We start from the raw sequence: 15,516 nt of genomic DNA on the forward strand, positions 1-15,516 counted from the left end.
GCCGCTTTGTTGCCTGAGGGGGGTGGCAGTGGAAGTTAAGGGAGTCGGGGACCAACGCTTCTCCGGACCCGCAGTCGCGGCCGTTGCAGTCACTTCACCGGGTGGCCTTTAGCGTAGGAGTCGCGTCGATAGCAGCCATGAGCGGCGGGGTGTACGGGGGAGGTGAGTGAGTGCGGCCGATGGAGAGAGCGCGCCTTTTTAGCGCGTGGGATTTGTAACCGCCGCCCCCAGCCCTCCCCTCTCCTCCCCGGCGGCCCTTCCGGTCTCCCTGTCTCGGGACCCCGGCCTCCCCGCCCCATCTCCGCCCCGCGCTCTGCCCGCCCCTGGACCCCCCCCCCCGCCCCGGCTCAGCGAGTGCCTCAGGCGCCCGGAGTCGCCGCCCCCTGCGGCTCCTGCCAGCTTCGGCCCGCGGAGGAGCCGGCTTTCGAGGGTGCGCGCCGCCTCGGGGCTAGGCGGGCAGCTCCTCGCGGGGGCCCGGCCCGACGAGCCGCGGCTGGGGTGACCGGCCCCGGGGTTTCCTCTCTCACAGCCGGCTCTGTCGGCGTGTGTGCGCTCGCATGTTCTTAAACTTGGGAGGTTCTGGCAGTTCTCCGGCGTGGACGGAAGGTTTCCGCGGCGTCCCGGAGATGGCAGAGCGAGTCCTGAGGAGTGGAACTGATTGAAGGAGTGGCGGTCACTCAGGACGCAGCCTCCTCTGCGTCCGCGCCCCGAGCTCACTCTACCTCACACCTTTCAGTGACTCTTGCCTATTTATTGACTGTGGATGCTCCGGAGTTACCTGTGGGCGGGTCTGCTCCGGCTTAATTTAGGAACACATGTAATTGAAGGATGGTTACGGTTGGGTGGGCTGCGGTGTAGTGAACGATTACCACGGGCCTGGGGACTACACAGACCGGGGTTAGAATAATATCAGGCTCACCATTTAGTAAGCTCATTGGCCTTGGGCAAGTTACTTAACTTTTCCCAACTTCAGGCTCCTCTTTTGTGGAATGATGGTTCCTACCCATTGGGGTGGTTGTGAAGGTAAATGGGATAATGCTACACTTGCTGCTCAAAGTATGATCCAAGGATCGGCAGCATCAGCATCACCTGCAAGCTCGTTAGAAATGCAGACTCTTAAGCCCCACTCTAAATCTACTGAGTCAGAGCCTCCGGTTTTGCAAGATACCTAGATGAAGCACCGATGTGTATGATTCATGCTTTGTGTTGTGTTTGATGAGTTAGAGAAGAAAGAGGCAAACCCAAAGTGCTGCTTTTGTTATTGTTGCTTTCTGAAGCGGATGGCATTTTATAGGTAGGAGATGAAAATAAGGTTTTCAAAGGTTTTAGTAGTTTTGGAGTGACGTTTGAGTCCCCACTCAGGTGACACGCTGACCCTCACCCTCTCCTTCTCCATATATGCTTTTGGTTTTGACTTCTCAAATGTGAGAGTCAGTAGTTTTCCAGTTTTACTTTTGAGAAAGCCTAGTGGATCTTCATGATTTACTTCTTCCCCATCAGAAGATGTAATCCTGACAGAAAGACCTGATCTATGTACCTTTGCCTTATGGAGGCTGCTGACTCTTTTGACTTTCAGGTTCACTGATCCAAGAACCTAAAGGCTGTCCACTGAGTATTTCCTTACAAGGCATTGTTTAATGTGACTAACGTAGAAATGGATACTAATAATGCCAACAGTTAACGTTTATTGAGTGCATACTGTGTACCAAGAACTGTTCCAGAGGCTTTTCATGCATTGCATTTAATACATGCATTAGGTCAGTTAATCCACAACAACCACTGGAGGTGGTACTACTTATCCCCATATTATTAAAGAAGAAAATGAGGTGTAGAAGAGGTTAACCAGCCCAGAGTTACATAACTTTCTAGTAAGTGGGGAGCAGGAAAAGAAAAGGCATTTCAGTAAAACCCTTCCCCATAAAAAAAAAAATTAAAAATAAAAAGATTTTGGTTGTTTCTCCATAAGCCATTTTTCAAGTATGGAATCACAACATACTCATGTATGGTTTAGGTATTCAGAATAAACATCCTGTTTCTCATTTGCTTATGTAGAGGAATATATCTTAAAGCCTATTTCACATATAAAGTATATAAAACTCACAAAAATAAGTGTATGATTTTGTGTTTGAGCTACTACTGTATGGCCAATATTTATAGTGGGTCACATTTTCCAAAGGGTTTACTGTGAAAGGGTTTCCAAATTCTGAGAATCAAGAGTCTTCTTCCAATTAAAATTCTACTATGTCCAGTTTACCACACTGATTAAGACAGGAAAATAACTGATTTGTTAGATTTTTCTTTTCACACAAAAAAATTTTGAGTGCTTGCTATGTGCAAAGTATAGCTTCTGCCTTCAAGAAACTCGCAGTCTTGTAAGTGAGTCAGTCAAATAAATAGACACCATATTTAATTTATTTTTAGTTGTACATTCCACCCCAGACACACACACACACACACACACACACACACACACACACACACACACACACACACACATTCAAAGCTGAAGTTGGAATATTATTGATGGCGTGGCAGAGCTTAATTGGCAGCATGTTTTTCTCCTAGTGGTGCGTGAACTAATGGTGCAGCTTATAGTTTATAGTGTCTTATATGGATGATAAATTCAGTGAAGTATGTTCAATAATGACAATATATAGAAGATACAAAGATAGCACAGACAAAAAAGTTATTAACTCAATGTGGAAGAGTCAAGGGACTTTACAAAGGAGGTTATGAGGATGATGAAAGAAGAATAGAGAGGGACAGCGTATGCAGAGTAGATGGTGTGTTTAGGAGACAACATAATCTTCAGTAATGGTAGTGTATGAGGTGGAAGGAGAGACTGCTGCCAGATTATGCTAGGTCTTGAATATCACCTGGGTAGAATAATTTGAATTTTATCTTGGGATGATGGAAAACCACTGAATGATTCTCCCTTTTCTTTTCATTGAAGGATTTATGTACCAAAATGTTCAGTTACAGTTTTGAAAGATAACAGTGCAGCAGTTTGAAAGGTGGATTGAGATGGTAAAGATGGAAGCACAGTACCTGTAGGGAGTTGTAATTCCTGGTTGAGATAAGAGCTTGACTCAAGGCAGTGGCAATGGTATTAAAGAAGAAGGGATTTGAGAAATATTTAGCAGAAATATTTGTCAGAACTTGATGAGGGATATGAAGGTGTTCAGGAAGATTTTTGCCTCTGATGACTGGAGCCACTACTAACTGTGATAAGCACAGCTGAGATTAGATTAGGCAGGACGGGGACAAGGAGACAGTGCTTCAGGTATGTTGAATTTGAGGTACTCATGGGACATCAGGTGAAAGCAGTGTACAGTAAGAAGTTTGAGATCTGGATCTGGATGAAGGTGAGGGCTTGAGAGAGATTTGAGATTGGAAGTACCACTGTTTAGGTAGAAATTGAGGCTGTAAGAGTGGAGCAGGTTACCTAAGAAAGGGTAAGTTAGAGGAGGGGACTGCTAACATGGAGTCCTTGGCCTCCCTAAGGAGTCCAGGGATATAACTAACTGAATTTTTTTTTTTTTTTTGCGGTACACGGGCCTCTCACTGTTGTGGCCTCTCCCGTTGTGGAGCACAGGCTCCAGACGCGCAGGCTCAGCGGCCATGGCTCACGGGCCCAGCTGCTCCGCGGCATGTGGGATCCTCCCGGACGGGGGCATGAACCCGTGTCCCCTGCATCGGCAGGCGGACTCTCAACCACTGCGCCACCAGGGAAGCCCTAACTAACTGAATTTTATTCTAATTAGTTTCTTTTATAGTCTATTTGAAAACATTCTAAGAAGACATTCATAAGTGTCCTAAGCTGTCTGTATTAGTTTTCTAGGGCTACCATAACAAAGTACCACAGACTGGGTGACTTAAACAACAAAAATTAATTTTTTCACAGTTCTGGAGGCTAGAAGTCTGAGATCAGGTATTGACAGGGTTGTTTTCTTTGGAGGCCTTTCTGCTTGGCTTTCAATGGCCGTCTTCTCCCTGTGTCTTCACATGGTCTTCCCTCTGTACATATCTGTGTCCAAATTTCTTCTTCGTGTAAGGATATCAGTCATTGGATTAGGGCCCACCCTAATGATTTCATTTTAATTTAATCATCTCTTTAAAGACCTTATCTCCAAACACAGTCACATTCTAAGTTACTCGGGGTTAAGACTTCAGCATATGAATTTCAGCCTTGAACATTGTCAAAGGGGTCCATGGAACAGAAAAGGTTAAAAGCCCTGGTGCAAGGCAAAAGTTTGATCCTTGAGAACAGGAGTAGAAAATTTTGGTTAACCAAGCAATTAATTCATTTAGTTAGGATATTTCTTTACCCAACATTCTGGTAATCAAAGTGTTAGAGTTTACCAGTTCATGTCATTGGTATACAATACTTACTGTTTGTACCTTAGTTTACATGCTGTGGTGAAAACAAATGCAGTGTTCTCCTTTAAGGACCTTTTCTTTCAGACAAAATAATTTGGATCAGAGATTGTATAGAGAAAAGTTGATTACTTTGGGAAATGTAACAAATACAGAAACTTCCTTTCAAACATAGGTGGCTCTTCATTTTACTTCAATAAAAATGAGATCACTATTCTGTAAGGACACCATCTCTCAACTGTGATAATTGTAGTGTAATAATTGATCTTTATTTTTTAAATTATTTTTTTAGTTTTTGAAATACTTTAAACATTAAAAAGTAAAGTATATGTAAGTTTATATATGATACTTCTGTACTCACTACTGAGATTAAATAAATGTAATGTTTTGTCAAATTTGCCTCAGATATTTTACGAAATAAAATTGATATTGTTGAAATCAACAATATAGATAAAATCTATATTGTTGATATAGATTCCTCTTCTCTGCCTCCTTAGAGGTTACCAGAAACCTGAAGTTGGTATGTAATATTCCCCAACCCTATGCATATTTTTATACTTTTATTAAGTGAGTGAATCCATAATGAATTAAGTAGTATCAAAATATGTGTGCATAGTAACTAGCTTTTTAAACTAATTCTTTTGAGATTTATCCATGTTAATACATGTAGATGTAGACCATTCATTTTTTTTTCTGTTTTTTTTTTTTTTTTTACGGTACGCGGCCTTTCACTGTTGTGGCCTCTCCCGCTGCGGAGCACAGGCTCTGGACGTGCAGGCTTAGCGGCCATGGCTCACAGGCCCAGCCGCTCCGTGGCATGTGGGATCCTCCCGGACTGGGGCACGAACCCGCGTCCCCTGCATCGGCAGGCGGACTCCCAACCACTGCGCCACCAGGGAAGCCCTAGACCATTCATTTTTGACTGCTATGTAGTATTTCACTCTATGAATAAACTGTAGTTTATTTTCCTACTGAGAGACCATTTAATCTTCCTACCTTTTCCTGTGGCACACAGTGTGATGATAATAATTATAATGGCAGCTACCACTTATTGTGCTTATTATGTACCAGGTACTGTTCTAAGTGCTTCCATACTTCTAGCATCCTGCAAGACAGGGACTATTATGCACATTTTACATATGAGGAAAGTGAGGCAGAGAGGTTAGTAAATCACCTGAGGTCACATAGCCAGTGAACGTTCTCTTACATGTCTCCTTGTGATATACGTGAGAGAGTTTCTCTAGAGAAGACGTAAGTGTAATTTCTATGTATGCACATTTTCAACTTTAGTAGATATGACTAAATTGCCCATAGTGGTTATATCAGTTTACAACTTTTTTTTTTTTTGCGGCGCGTGAGCTTCTCTCTAGTTGTGGTGTGCGGGTTCCAGAGCGCAGGTTCCAGGGCTCTGTAGTTTGCGGCACGCAGGCTTTCTAGTTGAGGCGCATGGGCTCAGTAGTTGTGACGCGTGGGCTTAGTTGCCCCGCGGCATGTGGGATCTTAGTTCCCTGATCAAGGATTGAACCTGCATCCCCTGCATTGGAAGGCGGATTCTTTACCACTGGACCACCAGGGAAGTCCCAGTTTACAACTTTACTAGCAAATGTGTAAGAGCTCCTCTTTTTCTACATCTTTGACAATACTTGGTCTTACCAGCCTTACTAATTTTTGTCAATTTAATTGAGCTAAGTAGTATTTCTTTATTATTTTTAATGACTGAGTGAAAAAATCCTTTGAAAAATCAGTGCCTAGAAAACCCAAGTGCTTTGTTTTAGGAGGCGTGCTGTTTTGGGTGAAGTATTTTTAAAGTGTAATTAGAGGCTTTTCTCTGAATTTGAATATGAAAAAAAATACTAGCTTTCTCTCTCAGTATTAAACTTTTATCTCCTACAAATCTGGAAATGTGCAAACTTTAATGATACCTTCATTTTAATGATTTTTACCTGGCCTATATTATTATACCTTAAATTCTTATTCTTTAGGTTCCTTATTTTTCTTGGGGTTTTGCTAAGTTTCTTCCCTAATTGCATGAAATATCATGTTGATTAACGTATGAAAAAAATGGTATGCCTTAGTGTACTGGATAGCTTTCCTTTGCCCCTCCAGATCCACTTTCCACCCATTTCCACCCTCTCTGTGCCCTTAAAGACTGACCCTTGTAGACTGCATCAGTGGACTCTCTTGGCCTCTGGTTTGGCCAATGGTAGGGTAACCATACTTGCTGCTTTGTTTCTCTTGTCCTGGTATAATTATTAATAGGGGCTCCTATCACATTCAGTAGTGGCTCAGTTAGGGTGAGAAATTATAAGATCACCCTAGCCAGTGGTGAGAGAGGTTGGCAAATGTATTAGTCTGGTTCCTTTTCCTCAGGGTCAGCCAAGGCTGATTCCATCCCTCAACTGAAGATCACAGCTCCTGTCCGATGCCCTCCCAATACACGTCTCTCTCCGGGTTCTGGTTTCTTCAATTCTAAGTGTGGCAACAGATTTGTTATTACTAGTCCTAGGGTACCATACTGTCCTTTCTGGTTTTCCTATATTTTGCCTGTATTTTTGTAAGTAGACCCTTTAATAAGTAAACTCTCCTTAAATTGCCTAATTTTAGTGTACCACCTCTTTCCTGATTGAACCTCTACTGATATACTGTGTATGACTTGTTATATTTTAATTAAGTGAATCTTCAAGGTGTATTTAAAACTTGGTTCAAGCTAGTAATAATATGAATATAAGCACATTAAGTACTCTTAATTTTCACATGATACTTGTAAGTCGTTAATGTTAATTATCTTTTCATCTTTTCAGATGAAGTTGGAGCCCTTGTTTTTGACATTGGATCCTATACTGTGAGAGCTGGGTATGCTGGTGAGGACTGTCCCAAGGTAAGTGGAATGGTAGAGTTAATTGGATATGCAAAAGCCATTCATGTAGAGTTAAATTTATGCGGAAATTCTGACTCAAATATGGTAAAAGACATTAGTTGGTGGAAATGACTTCTTGGTAAAAGCAGGTAAAATTTGTAAATAATGTTTTTGACTCTTACAGGTGGATTTCCCTACTGCTATTGGTATGGTGGTAGAAAGAGATGATGGAAGTACATTGATGGAAATAGATGGTGATAAAGGCAAACAAGGCGGTCCCACCTATTACATAGATACTAATGCCCTGCGTGTTCCGAGGGAGAATACAGAGGCCATTTCACCACTGAAAAATGGGATGGGTACGATGTTTTTTTCTATGGATTTGGTTCTAAATGTAGAGTATGCATAGTATATTTTAGATATAAACCAATGGCTTCTTAAAAGTTGAACATCAGCTATTTTTTTGTTGTTTTTATTCCATAAACTGATGTTCCAGGCACTGAGAATACAAAGATGCATAAAACGTGTTTCTTTTCCTCAAGAAACTCATAGGTAGAGGAGATAGATGTGTGTATATGTGTGTGTGTGTGTGTATATATATACACATGCACATATATATATATATAGGATAAGTGCTATAATGTAACTATGTTTGATAAGCAGTGGGATTAGAGACGGGGGGTATATAACTCTATCATCGGGGGTCAGAGATGGTTTTCACAAAGGAGGTAACTTTTGTACTGAATCTTGATCACTGAATAAGAATTAGCCTGACTGACAAGGCTGGGTAAATTAGAGCAACCAGCATGTGTGAAGAGATGGTGTTGTGGAAGAAACTTCCATGTTTAGAAGTGTCATCAATTAAGTATGGCTGTAACAGTAGGTACATTATGGCCAATTGCAGGAAAGGTAGGCAGAGAGCAATCATAAAAGGGCTTGTAATGCCAGGAGTATATTAAGCTGGTAACTGAAAGGTAACTCCAAAGGAATTTAAACAGCATTTTATATATAAATGCTCATATGTGCCAGCTGGAAAGATTAGTCTAACAGTCCTGTGTAGGCTGGATTGGAGGGAGATACTAGAGATAGGAATATCAGTTAGGGAGGTGAGTCCAAATGAGAAATGAAGAGGGTTAAAATTTTAATACTGATGGCAGAGATCCTGAGGTGGCTGTCAGAGATATCCAAAACAAATGGTACTAAGTGTTTAAAGAGTTGAGAAAGTTTCCTAGATTTTTGATTGGAGTCACTGAATGGGGGGTACCATGCATTGAGGTAGGAATAGCAGGGGAAGGAGCAAGTTTTATGGTCTTAAAAAGCAAGTGTAAGACCCAAGATCACTCTCAGGTCCAGTTATTCACTAGAAGGACTCACAGGACTCAGCATGTCAGTGTACTCACAGTTAAGGTTTATTATGCTGAAAGAATACAAAGCAGAACTGACAGAAAAAAGGGGCATGTAGAGAAGTCCAGAGGAAACCAGTGCAAGCTTCCAAGAGCTTACAGTGAAGTCATAAAGGATGCGCTTAATCCCTCCAGTAACCAGGAACATGTGTGTGTGGTCTACTAGTAGAGCTCATTAAAGACTCAGTACCCTACTTCACACTCACAGGATGGCTATATTATGAAGACAGACAATAGCAAGTGTGATGAGGATATAGAGAAACTGAAACCTCCATATCTGTTTCTGGGAGAGAACAAAAAATGGTTCAGCAGCTTTGGAAAAATTTGACAGTTTATTAACAGGTTAAACATAAATTCACCATGTAATCCAAACAGTTCCACTTCTAGGTATCAACAAAAGAGAACTGAAAACATATGTCCATACAAATACATATATGCAAACGTTCAGAGCAGCATTATCCTATTAGCCGAAAAGTGGAAATAGCCCAAGGTGCATCATTGGATGAATGGGTATACAAAATGTGGTATACCCATAAAATGAAGTACTATTTGGCAATAAAAAGAACAAAATACTGATATAAGCTAAAATATGGAAGAACCCCAAAAGCCTTATGCCAAATAGAGGAAATCAAATGCAAAACTCCACATAATGTATGATTACTCTAATATGGAATGATCAGGGAAAGCTAATCTATACAGACAGAAAGTAAAGTAGTCGTTGCTTGGGGCTGTGGATGGAATGGGAAGTGACTGCAAAAGGGCATAAAGTTTCTTTTTGGGATGATGGAAATATTCTAAAATTAAATTGTAATAATATTCACACAACTTTGTAGATTTACAAAAGAAAATCATTTAATTGTACACTTAAAATGGATCCATGTTATGGAAAATTATACCTCTAGAGAGCTGTTAAAAAAAAAAACTGGAAGGACATTTTTTGTTGCAAATATTTTATTTCTTATATTATCTTGATACTTGGAATAAATGACTGTCTTTTGGATACAGAAAAAAGAAGAACTCAGTACCCATGGTTTTTATTAGGGGCTGGTCATGTAGGTACTCTGTGCCTAACATGTTCCAAAACCCCAGACTCCCAGAAGGAAAGGTATTCCACATAAACCACACTGTATAAACAGTTGAGGCACAGTGAGCTATTCGTATTTGGGGAAAGTTTTATATCAGTGTAGGGAACTGTTTACCAAACAAGTTCCTAGATGCCAGCCAAGGGTCAGCCTTGCAAGTAGGCCTTTCTCAGGTCTGCTAAGTTAGCTCTTTCTGCACAGCAAGTAGATGAGCTTATTAGTTCAAAGTGTTTGAATATAGGTGCTGATCTAATAAGCAGGTGAGAGAGATTTTAAGACATGGAGTTGATTTTTTTTTTTTTTTTACCAGAAAGAGTTTGGGATATGAGAAGAGGATTGAGGATAGGATTCCTTATGAAAATTTATTTCCATGTATGTAACCAATAGAGGTGCCTGTGAAGGAGAATGAGAAGGAACAGTTAGGGAAGTAGGAGAAAATTCAGGAGAAGGCCAAGAAAAGAAAAAGTTCTAGAAGTAAAGAAGTCCAGTGATTCTCATTGTTCTCAGCTGTGGCACTGAGCTTTACGCTAAGAAGGGGAAAGAGAAGTTAAAGCTACAGAGGAGGTCCATTGATCAAAAAAACCCCATCCTGAGAGGCCTATAGAAGTATGTTTACAAGGAATGACATTGCTTTGTTGGACTGCGGCAGAAAAAGTTTGTAAACTCTTGAGTCAGTAGTGTCAGATAGTAATTTAGAGAGGTCAGATGAGATTACAAATGTATCCACTGGATTTGCCTGTTAGAAGCTCATCAGTAACTTATGCGAGCAGTTTCAGTGGGATGTTTAGGTGGAAGGCAAATTGAAGACATACTATTCTCTAATTTTTTTTTAAGTCTTTACATCTTTTTTCATATAGATTGTAAGGTTTTTAAATGTCAGCTCTAGATCATACAGTTCTTCTGTGTTTTCTCCTACCATTTGAATTGCGTTTTGGGCCTTTAATAAGTACTTACTGAATAATATTTATTTGGTATTTTACGTCTATTTGATACATTAATTACACCTGGGACAGGTCTAGGGGTTGTAACTGTTGGGGCTGGAGAAACCGTATCTAGAAGACAAAGATGATGTCTATATGAAGTGCTGTGTTATGAGGCAGAGCTGTAAAATAAGTAGGTTCTGTATATTACAGTGTCAATATTAGTGCTAAACCATTAGACACAGTCTCTCAAAAGATGCTGTATTAATCTTCGATTAAGCATTATTTTCAAGGTATTAATCTTATATTTTAGTTGAAGATTGGGATAGTTTCCAGGCTATTTTGGATCATACCTACAAAATGCATGTCAAATCAGAAGCCAGCCTGCATCCTGTTCTCATGTCAGAAGCACCGGTGAGACAAACTTTTTCGAGTTTCTCTAGGTTGTTTATTTACTCATTTGAAGAGTGTTTCCGTTTTCTTTAAGAGACATAGAAATTCATATTTTGAATTTTGAAGATTAGGGAAAGGGAGATTCATTTATAAATACTCTTACAACTTTTATTTTTATTATTTCAATAATTAAAATACTCAAAGAACAATAATTAAAGCACCCTAGTGGGTTCTGGTGGTTATTTATCTGTTTTTTCTGGGAATTTAACATTTGATTTCCTTGGGCTGCTTCCCATTTTGGTCAGTTGTCCCTTATCCCTCAAGGGCAGTGTATATCTGCTTTTATACTCAACCTTAAGAGTGACTAGATTCACTCTTTTTTTTTAAATATAAATTTATTTATTTGGCTGCATTGGGTTTTCGTTGCTGCATGCGGGCTTTCTCTAGTTGCGGCGAGTGGGGGCTACTCTGTTGAGGTGCGCAGGCTTCTCATTGCAGTGGCTTCTCTTGTTGCGGAGCACGGGCTCTAGGTTGCGCGGGCTTCAGTAGTTGTGGCACGTGGGCTCAGTAGTTGTGGCTCACGGGCTCTAGAGTGCAGGCTCAGTAGTCATGGCTCACGGGCTTAGTTGCTCTGCGGCATGTGGGATCTTCCCAGACCCAGCGTTCTAACCCGTGTTCCCTGCATTGGCAGGCGGGTTCTTAACCACTGTGCCACCAGCGAAGTCCCTAGATTCACTCCTAAGATTTAATAATACTTCATGTTTATAAGAATCCTGATATCCCTATACTTTGAAAAGTCTGTAATTTCTAGAATTCATAGCAGCGGACAATTTTACTTACTAAATAATAAAATTTATATTTAAAGTCAATGTTGAACTAGGGCTGGAAATTGCTAGACCAGAGTCTCTTGTGAAATACATTTGGTACAGAGTCAAAAGGGCCCAGAAGACTAGATAATGATTATAAATTATCAATATTTTGTTATTGTTTTCTAAACTCTAGTTTCTTTTGAGTACCATCTACAAGTGGGAGAATTTGGTGGTTTAAAATGCATATTTAAGATTTTGATGACTAGATTCACTCTTTTTTTTTGACTATTACCAAAGTTTATTTAACAAAAAAATTCAGTAAGAAAATGTACACGACCCAGTTTTCATCGCAGTAAAATGTGGAGAGGGGACATGTGGAAGCAGTTGATTTCTCTGTTGAAGACAGCTATTGTTCATAACTTGTTCCAAGGCTTCTAACATGATGGTACTATTTCCTCGTATTACCACCATTCCAGTATTGTTCTGTTGCCCACTAGTTGCTATCTCCACACATTCATCTATCATAAGATTCATAAAGAGATCAAATCCCCTTAATATTCCTTGGACATGTCTGCCACCATTTAATTTCAATGATAACTTCTTGTCCATAAATTTCTTCAACTCGGGAGGGTGAGCTTTGCTCATGATGTCTACTCCACGAGCTCAAAGATGCCTCCAAACGGAATTCGAATTGTCCCTCACGCTTAGATTCACTCTTAAGATTTAAAAAAAAAAAGATTTAATAATACTTCGTTTATAAGAATCCAGATTTCCATATACTTTGAAAAGTGTAATTTCTAGAATTCATAGCAGCAAACAATTTTATGTATTAAATAATAAACTTTCTATTTATTAAATTTATTACAAATACATAGAAATAAATGTTGTAAAGATATTATGAAGAAGATTTTCCATGGTATTTTACTCTATTATTAATGTTTTACATCTTTGTTAATGTAGTGCTGAAATGAATTTTGAGATAAATCAACACTTTAGTTTTTAAACAATAAATAATTTGCATTTCTTTTTCCCTCTTTTCAAGTGGAATACCAGAGCAAAGAGAGAGAAACTGACAGAGTTAATGTTTGAACACTACAACATCCCTGCATTCTTCCTTTGCAAAACTGCCGTTTTGACAGCGTATCCTTGAAGGAGTAGTACCCAACTTCTCTTTAGGAGTAACTGTGGTGCTGTTAAAGGTGATACCTTCAGCAGGAAGACAGGAGCCACTTCTTGCTTGTTCGGAAGTTGAGGCGTTTTTCTCCATTGCTTTTAGATATCTATCTTTTAGTATTCTTATTGGAACTGATGCATGTGAAAATATGAGAGGGAGATAGGAAAGAAGCACTCAAATTCTTCTCATTAATTTAACAAAGTTTAACAAAAACAAAAATTTTGTTTTTAGAAGGGGAATGTGACGACAGGACAGTATCTAAGTCAGTTGACCTAGCTGAATTCAAAGATTGCCATTTCCTTCCTCTTCTCCAGTACCTTAGAAAAGTGGAAATTGGATGTAAATTCATTTAAGATTTAATCACCAAATATTTTTTACAAGCATATTAAGGGACAGACAAGGAAATATTATGTCCTGATCTCAAAGAATAATATTCTTGTTGAAAACTAAATAACAGATTTAAATAGTACTTCAAAATAGCATTGGCAAAAGTCATAAAGAAGTACATGATTAATTTGAATTTTTCAAATAGCAATTGTAGTTCAGTGGAGTAATATTGTAGCCTGACAAGCCTTTGTAAAGAAAAGAGAATTTAGTTGCAGGATGTGGGGGAAGGAGACCTATATTTAGAGTTCAAGTTCCAGTGCTTATAAACTGATCTTGAATTAGGTACTTAAAATTTGAACTTCACTTTTTACTCATTTATCTGGTATACCTCCCTGGATTGCTGTAATAATCAAGTGAATTTTATATGTGTGAGAATCACTGTGGTAACTGTAATCTAACATTTGTCGTGGTGTGTCTTGGAGATGACTTTAGCACAAATGTGGAGGTGGAAAGTGTAAGCGTTCTTCACAGTGACTTAGTTTAGAGTTGAAGATTTATGTTCGGCTTCAGAACAAGTTGTAAAAATATGTTTAGATCAGACTGTAGAAGTCTTGCATGTTAGATTTTAAAAATGTGAACTTTAGACTCAAGAGAACCATTGCAGGTTTTGAGTAGAGGAAGGAGGGAGAGTATTAGCAGACTCATTGTGTGCATTATATCATTTAATTTTCATAATAATCCTGTCAGGAATCGGAGTCAAAGTAAGCAAACTGGTCCCAGTCCACAGCTTGAAAACGGCAATTCTGAATTTGAACATAAGATCTGTTTGGCTGCTTCCTTACAAGGAGTATGTAAACAGAATTGGTATTGTTTTATTTTTTAACTTTTTATTATAGAAAATTTCTTACACAAAATAAGATAGAATATTATATTGAACCTCCATGTGCCCATCACCCAGGGTCAACAACTTTCAACACAGAGCTAAGTGGTATTAGCTATAACCACAGGCACTCCCCCTCCCACCATGGTTTTGAAGTAAATCCCAGACATTAAGCATGTATCTGTACAAGATGTTACCATATGTCTCTTTTTTTTTAAAGATATAACCACAATTTATTTTCTTTTTTAAAAAACAGTTTAGTATATTTGAATCAGGACCCAAGCAACAGGGATCATGCATTGTATTTTGTTCGATATGTCTCTTAGGTCTCTTGTGGTCTGTAGATTGTACCCACCCTCCCCTTTATTTTCTCTTGTAATTTATTTGGTAAGGGAAGTAGATTGTCCTCTAGAATTCCTAACACTTCTGGCTTTTGCTGACTGGTGTTTTTTACTGTGTTCTTCTAGCCCAGAGGTTCTCAAACTTTTTATACCTAGAGCTTTTATTTATGTGGATCATATCTGGTAGTATTTGCCATATTAGAAATTAAGACAGAAACTTAAAAAAATTATATTTGCTTATTTTAAGTAAATTAATAAGCCCATTGTATGATAATATAAATAAAATATTTTAATAAAAAATAACTGTGTTTTCCAAAACCAAAAATATTAATGAGAAGGGTGGCTTCATTTCACAATTTTTCAAATGTCTTTAACGTTGGACTTAATAGCAGAAGTTGGATTCTCATATCACATTCAGTCTGTTGTGTATCACACATGACATAGCCTCTGGAAAAAAAACTCTCTTGTACATTTATGAGAGAATGACAGTGAAAAGGGCAAATAACATCTTAGTATTATTCTAAAAATTGTTTTGACTTCCTAACCATGGCCTTGGGATTCCTTTACACTTTTAAAAATTACTGAGGATGACGCAGAGCTTCTGTTTTTTGTAGGTTACAACTATCAATATTACTGTTTGAGAATTTAAAACTAAGACTCCTTTTAACATTTTCTTATTAATTTAATTAAAAATAACAAAAATACACACATTAACGTCGACAAAAATAACAGTTTTATGAAAAAGATAACTCTGTTTTCCAAAACAAAAATATTAGTAAGAAGAGTAGTATTGTTTTATCTGACTTAATTGATAGCTGGGCTCTTACCTGCCAGCCTCAGGCTCTGTCCTCTTGACACCTCAATTTGCGAGGCAGGCTTCAGCCTTCTCCTGTCAGAGCTGCATGCTGTTGGAGAATTCATTGATTTAAAAAGGTAGCAAAATCACAGAACTC

The 15,516-nt window shown here is 38.9% G+C and overlaps 2 protein-coding genes across 2 annotated transcripts in view; one reads left to right on the forward strand and one right to left on the reverse strand.

Annotated features, from left to right (window-relative positions):
- ACTL6A (actin like 6A) overlaps positions 1 to 15,516 on the forward strand; it is a 27,342-nt gene continuing 11,826 nt past the window's right edge. Inside the window, exons 1-5 of the mRNA XM_079922634.1 lie at positions 1 to 162; positions 7,179 to 7,255; positions 7,419 to 7,593; positions 10,953 to 11,053; positions 12,884 to 12,981. Of these exons, the coding sequence (XP_079778760.1) occupies positions 138 to 162; positions 7,179 to 7,255; positions 7,419 to 7,593; positions 10,953 to 11,053; positions 12,884 to 12,981 (476 nt within the window). The 5' untranslated portion in view covers positions 1 to 137. The remainder of the gene's footprint in view (positions 163 to 7,178; positions 7,256 to 7,418; positions 7,594 to 10,952; positions 11,054 to 12,883; positions 12,982 to 15,516) is intronic.
- Positions 12,157 to 12,540, reverse strand: LOC307187042 (small nuclear ribonucleoprotein G-like; the record flags this gene model as incomplete). The annotated part of the gene is made up of 1 exon (XM_079922797.1): positions 12,157 to 12,540. Exon 1 carries the CDS (start codon positions 12,484 to 12,486, stop codon positions 12,157 to 12,159), a length of 330 nt encoding a protein of 109 aa, XP_079778923.1. The 5' UTR covers positions 12,487 to 12,540.

The sequence above is a fragment of the Stenella coeruleoalba genome, assembly GCF_951394435.1.
Source record: "Stenella coeruleoalba genome assembly, chromosome: 5".
In the NCBI taxonomy this organism is placed as follows: Eukaryota; Metazoa; Chordata; class Mammalia; order Artiodactyla; family Delphinidae; genus Stenella; species Stenella coeruleoalba.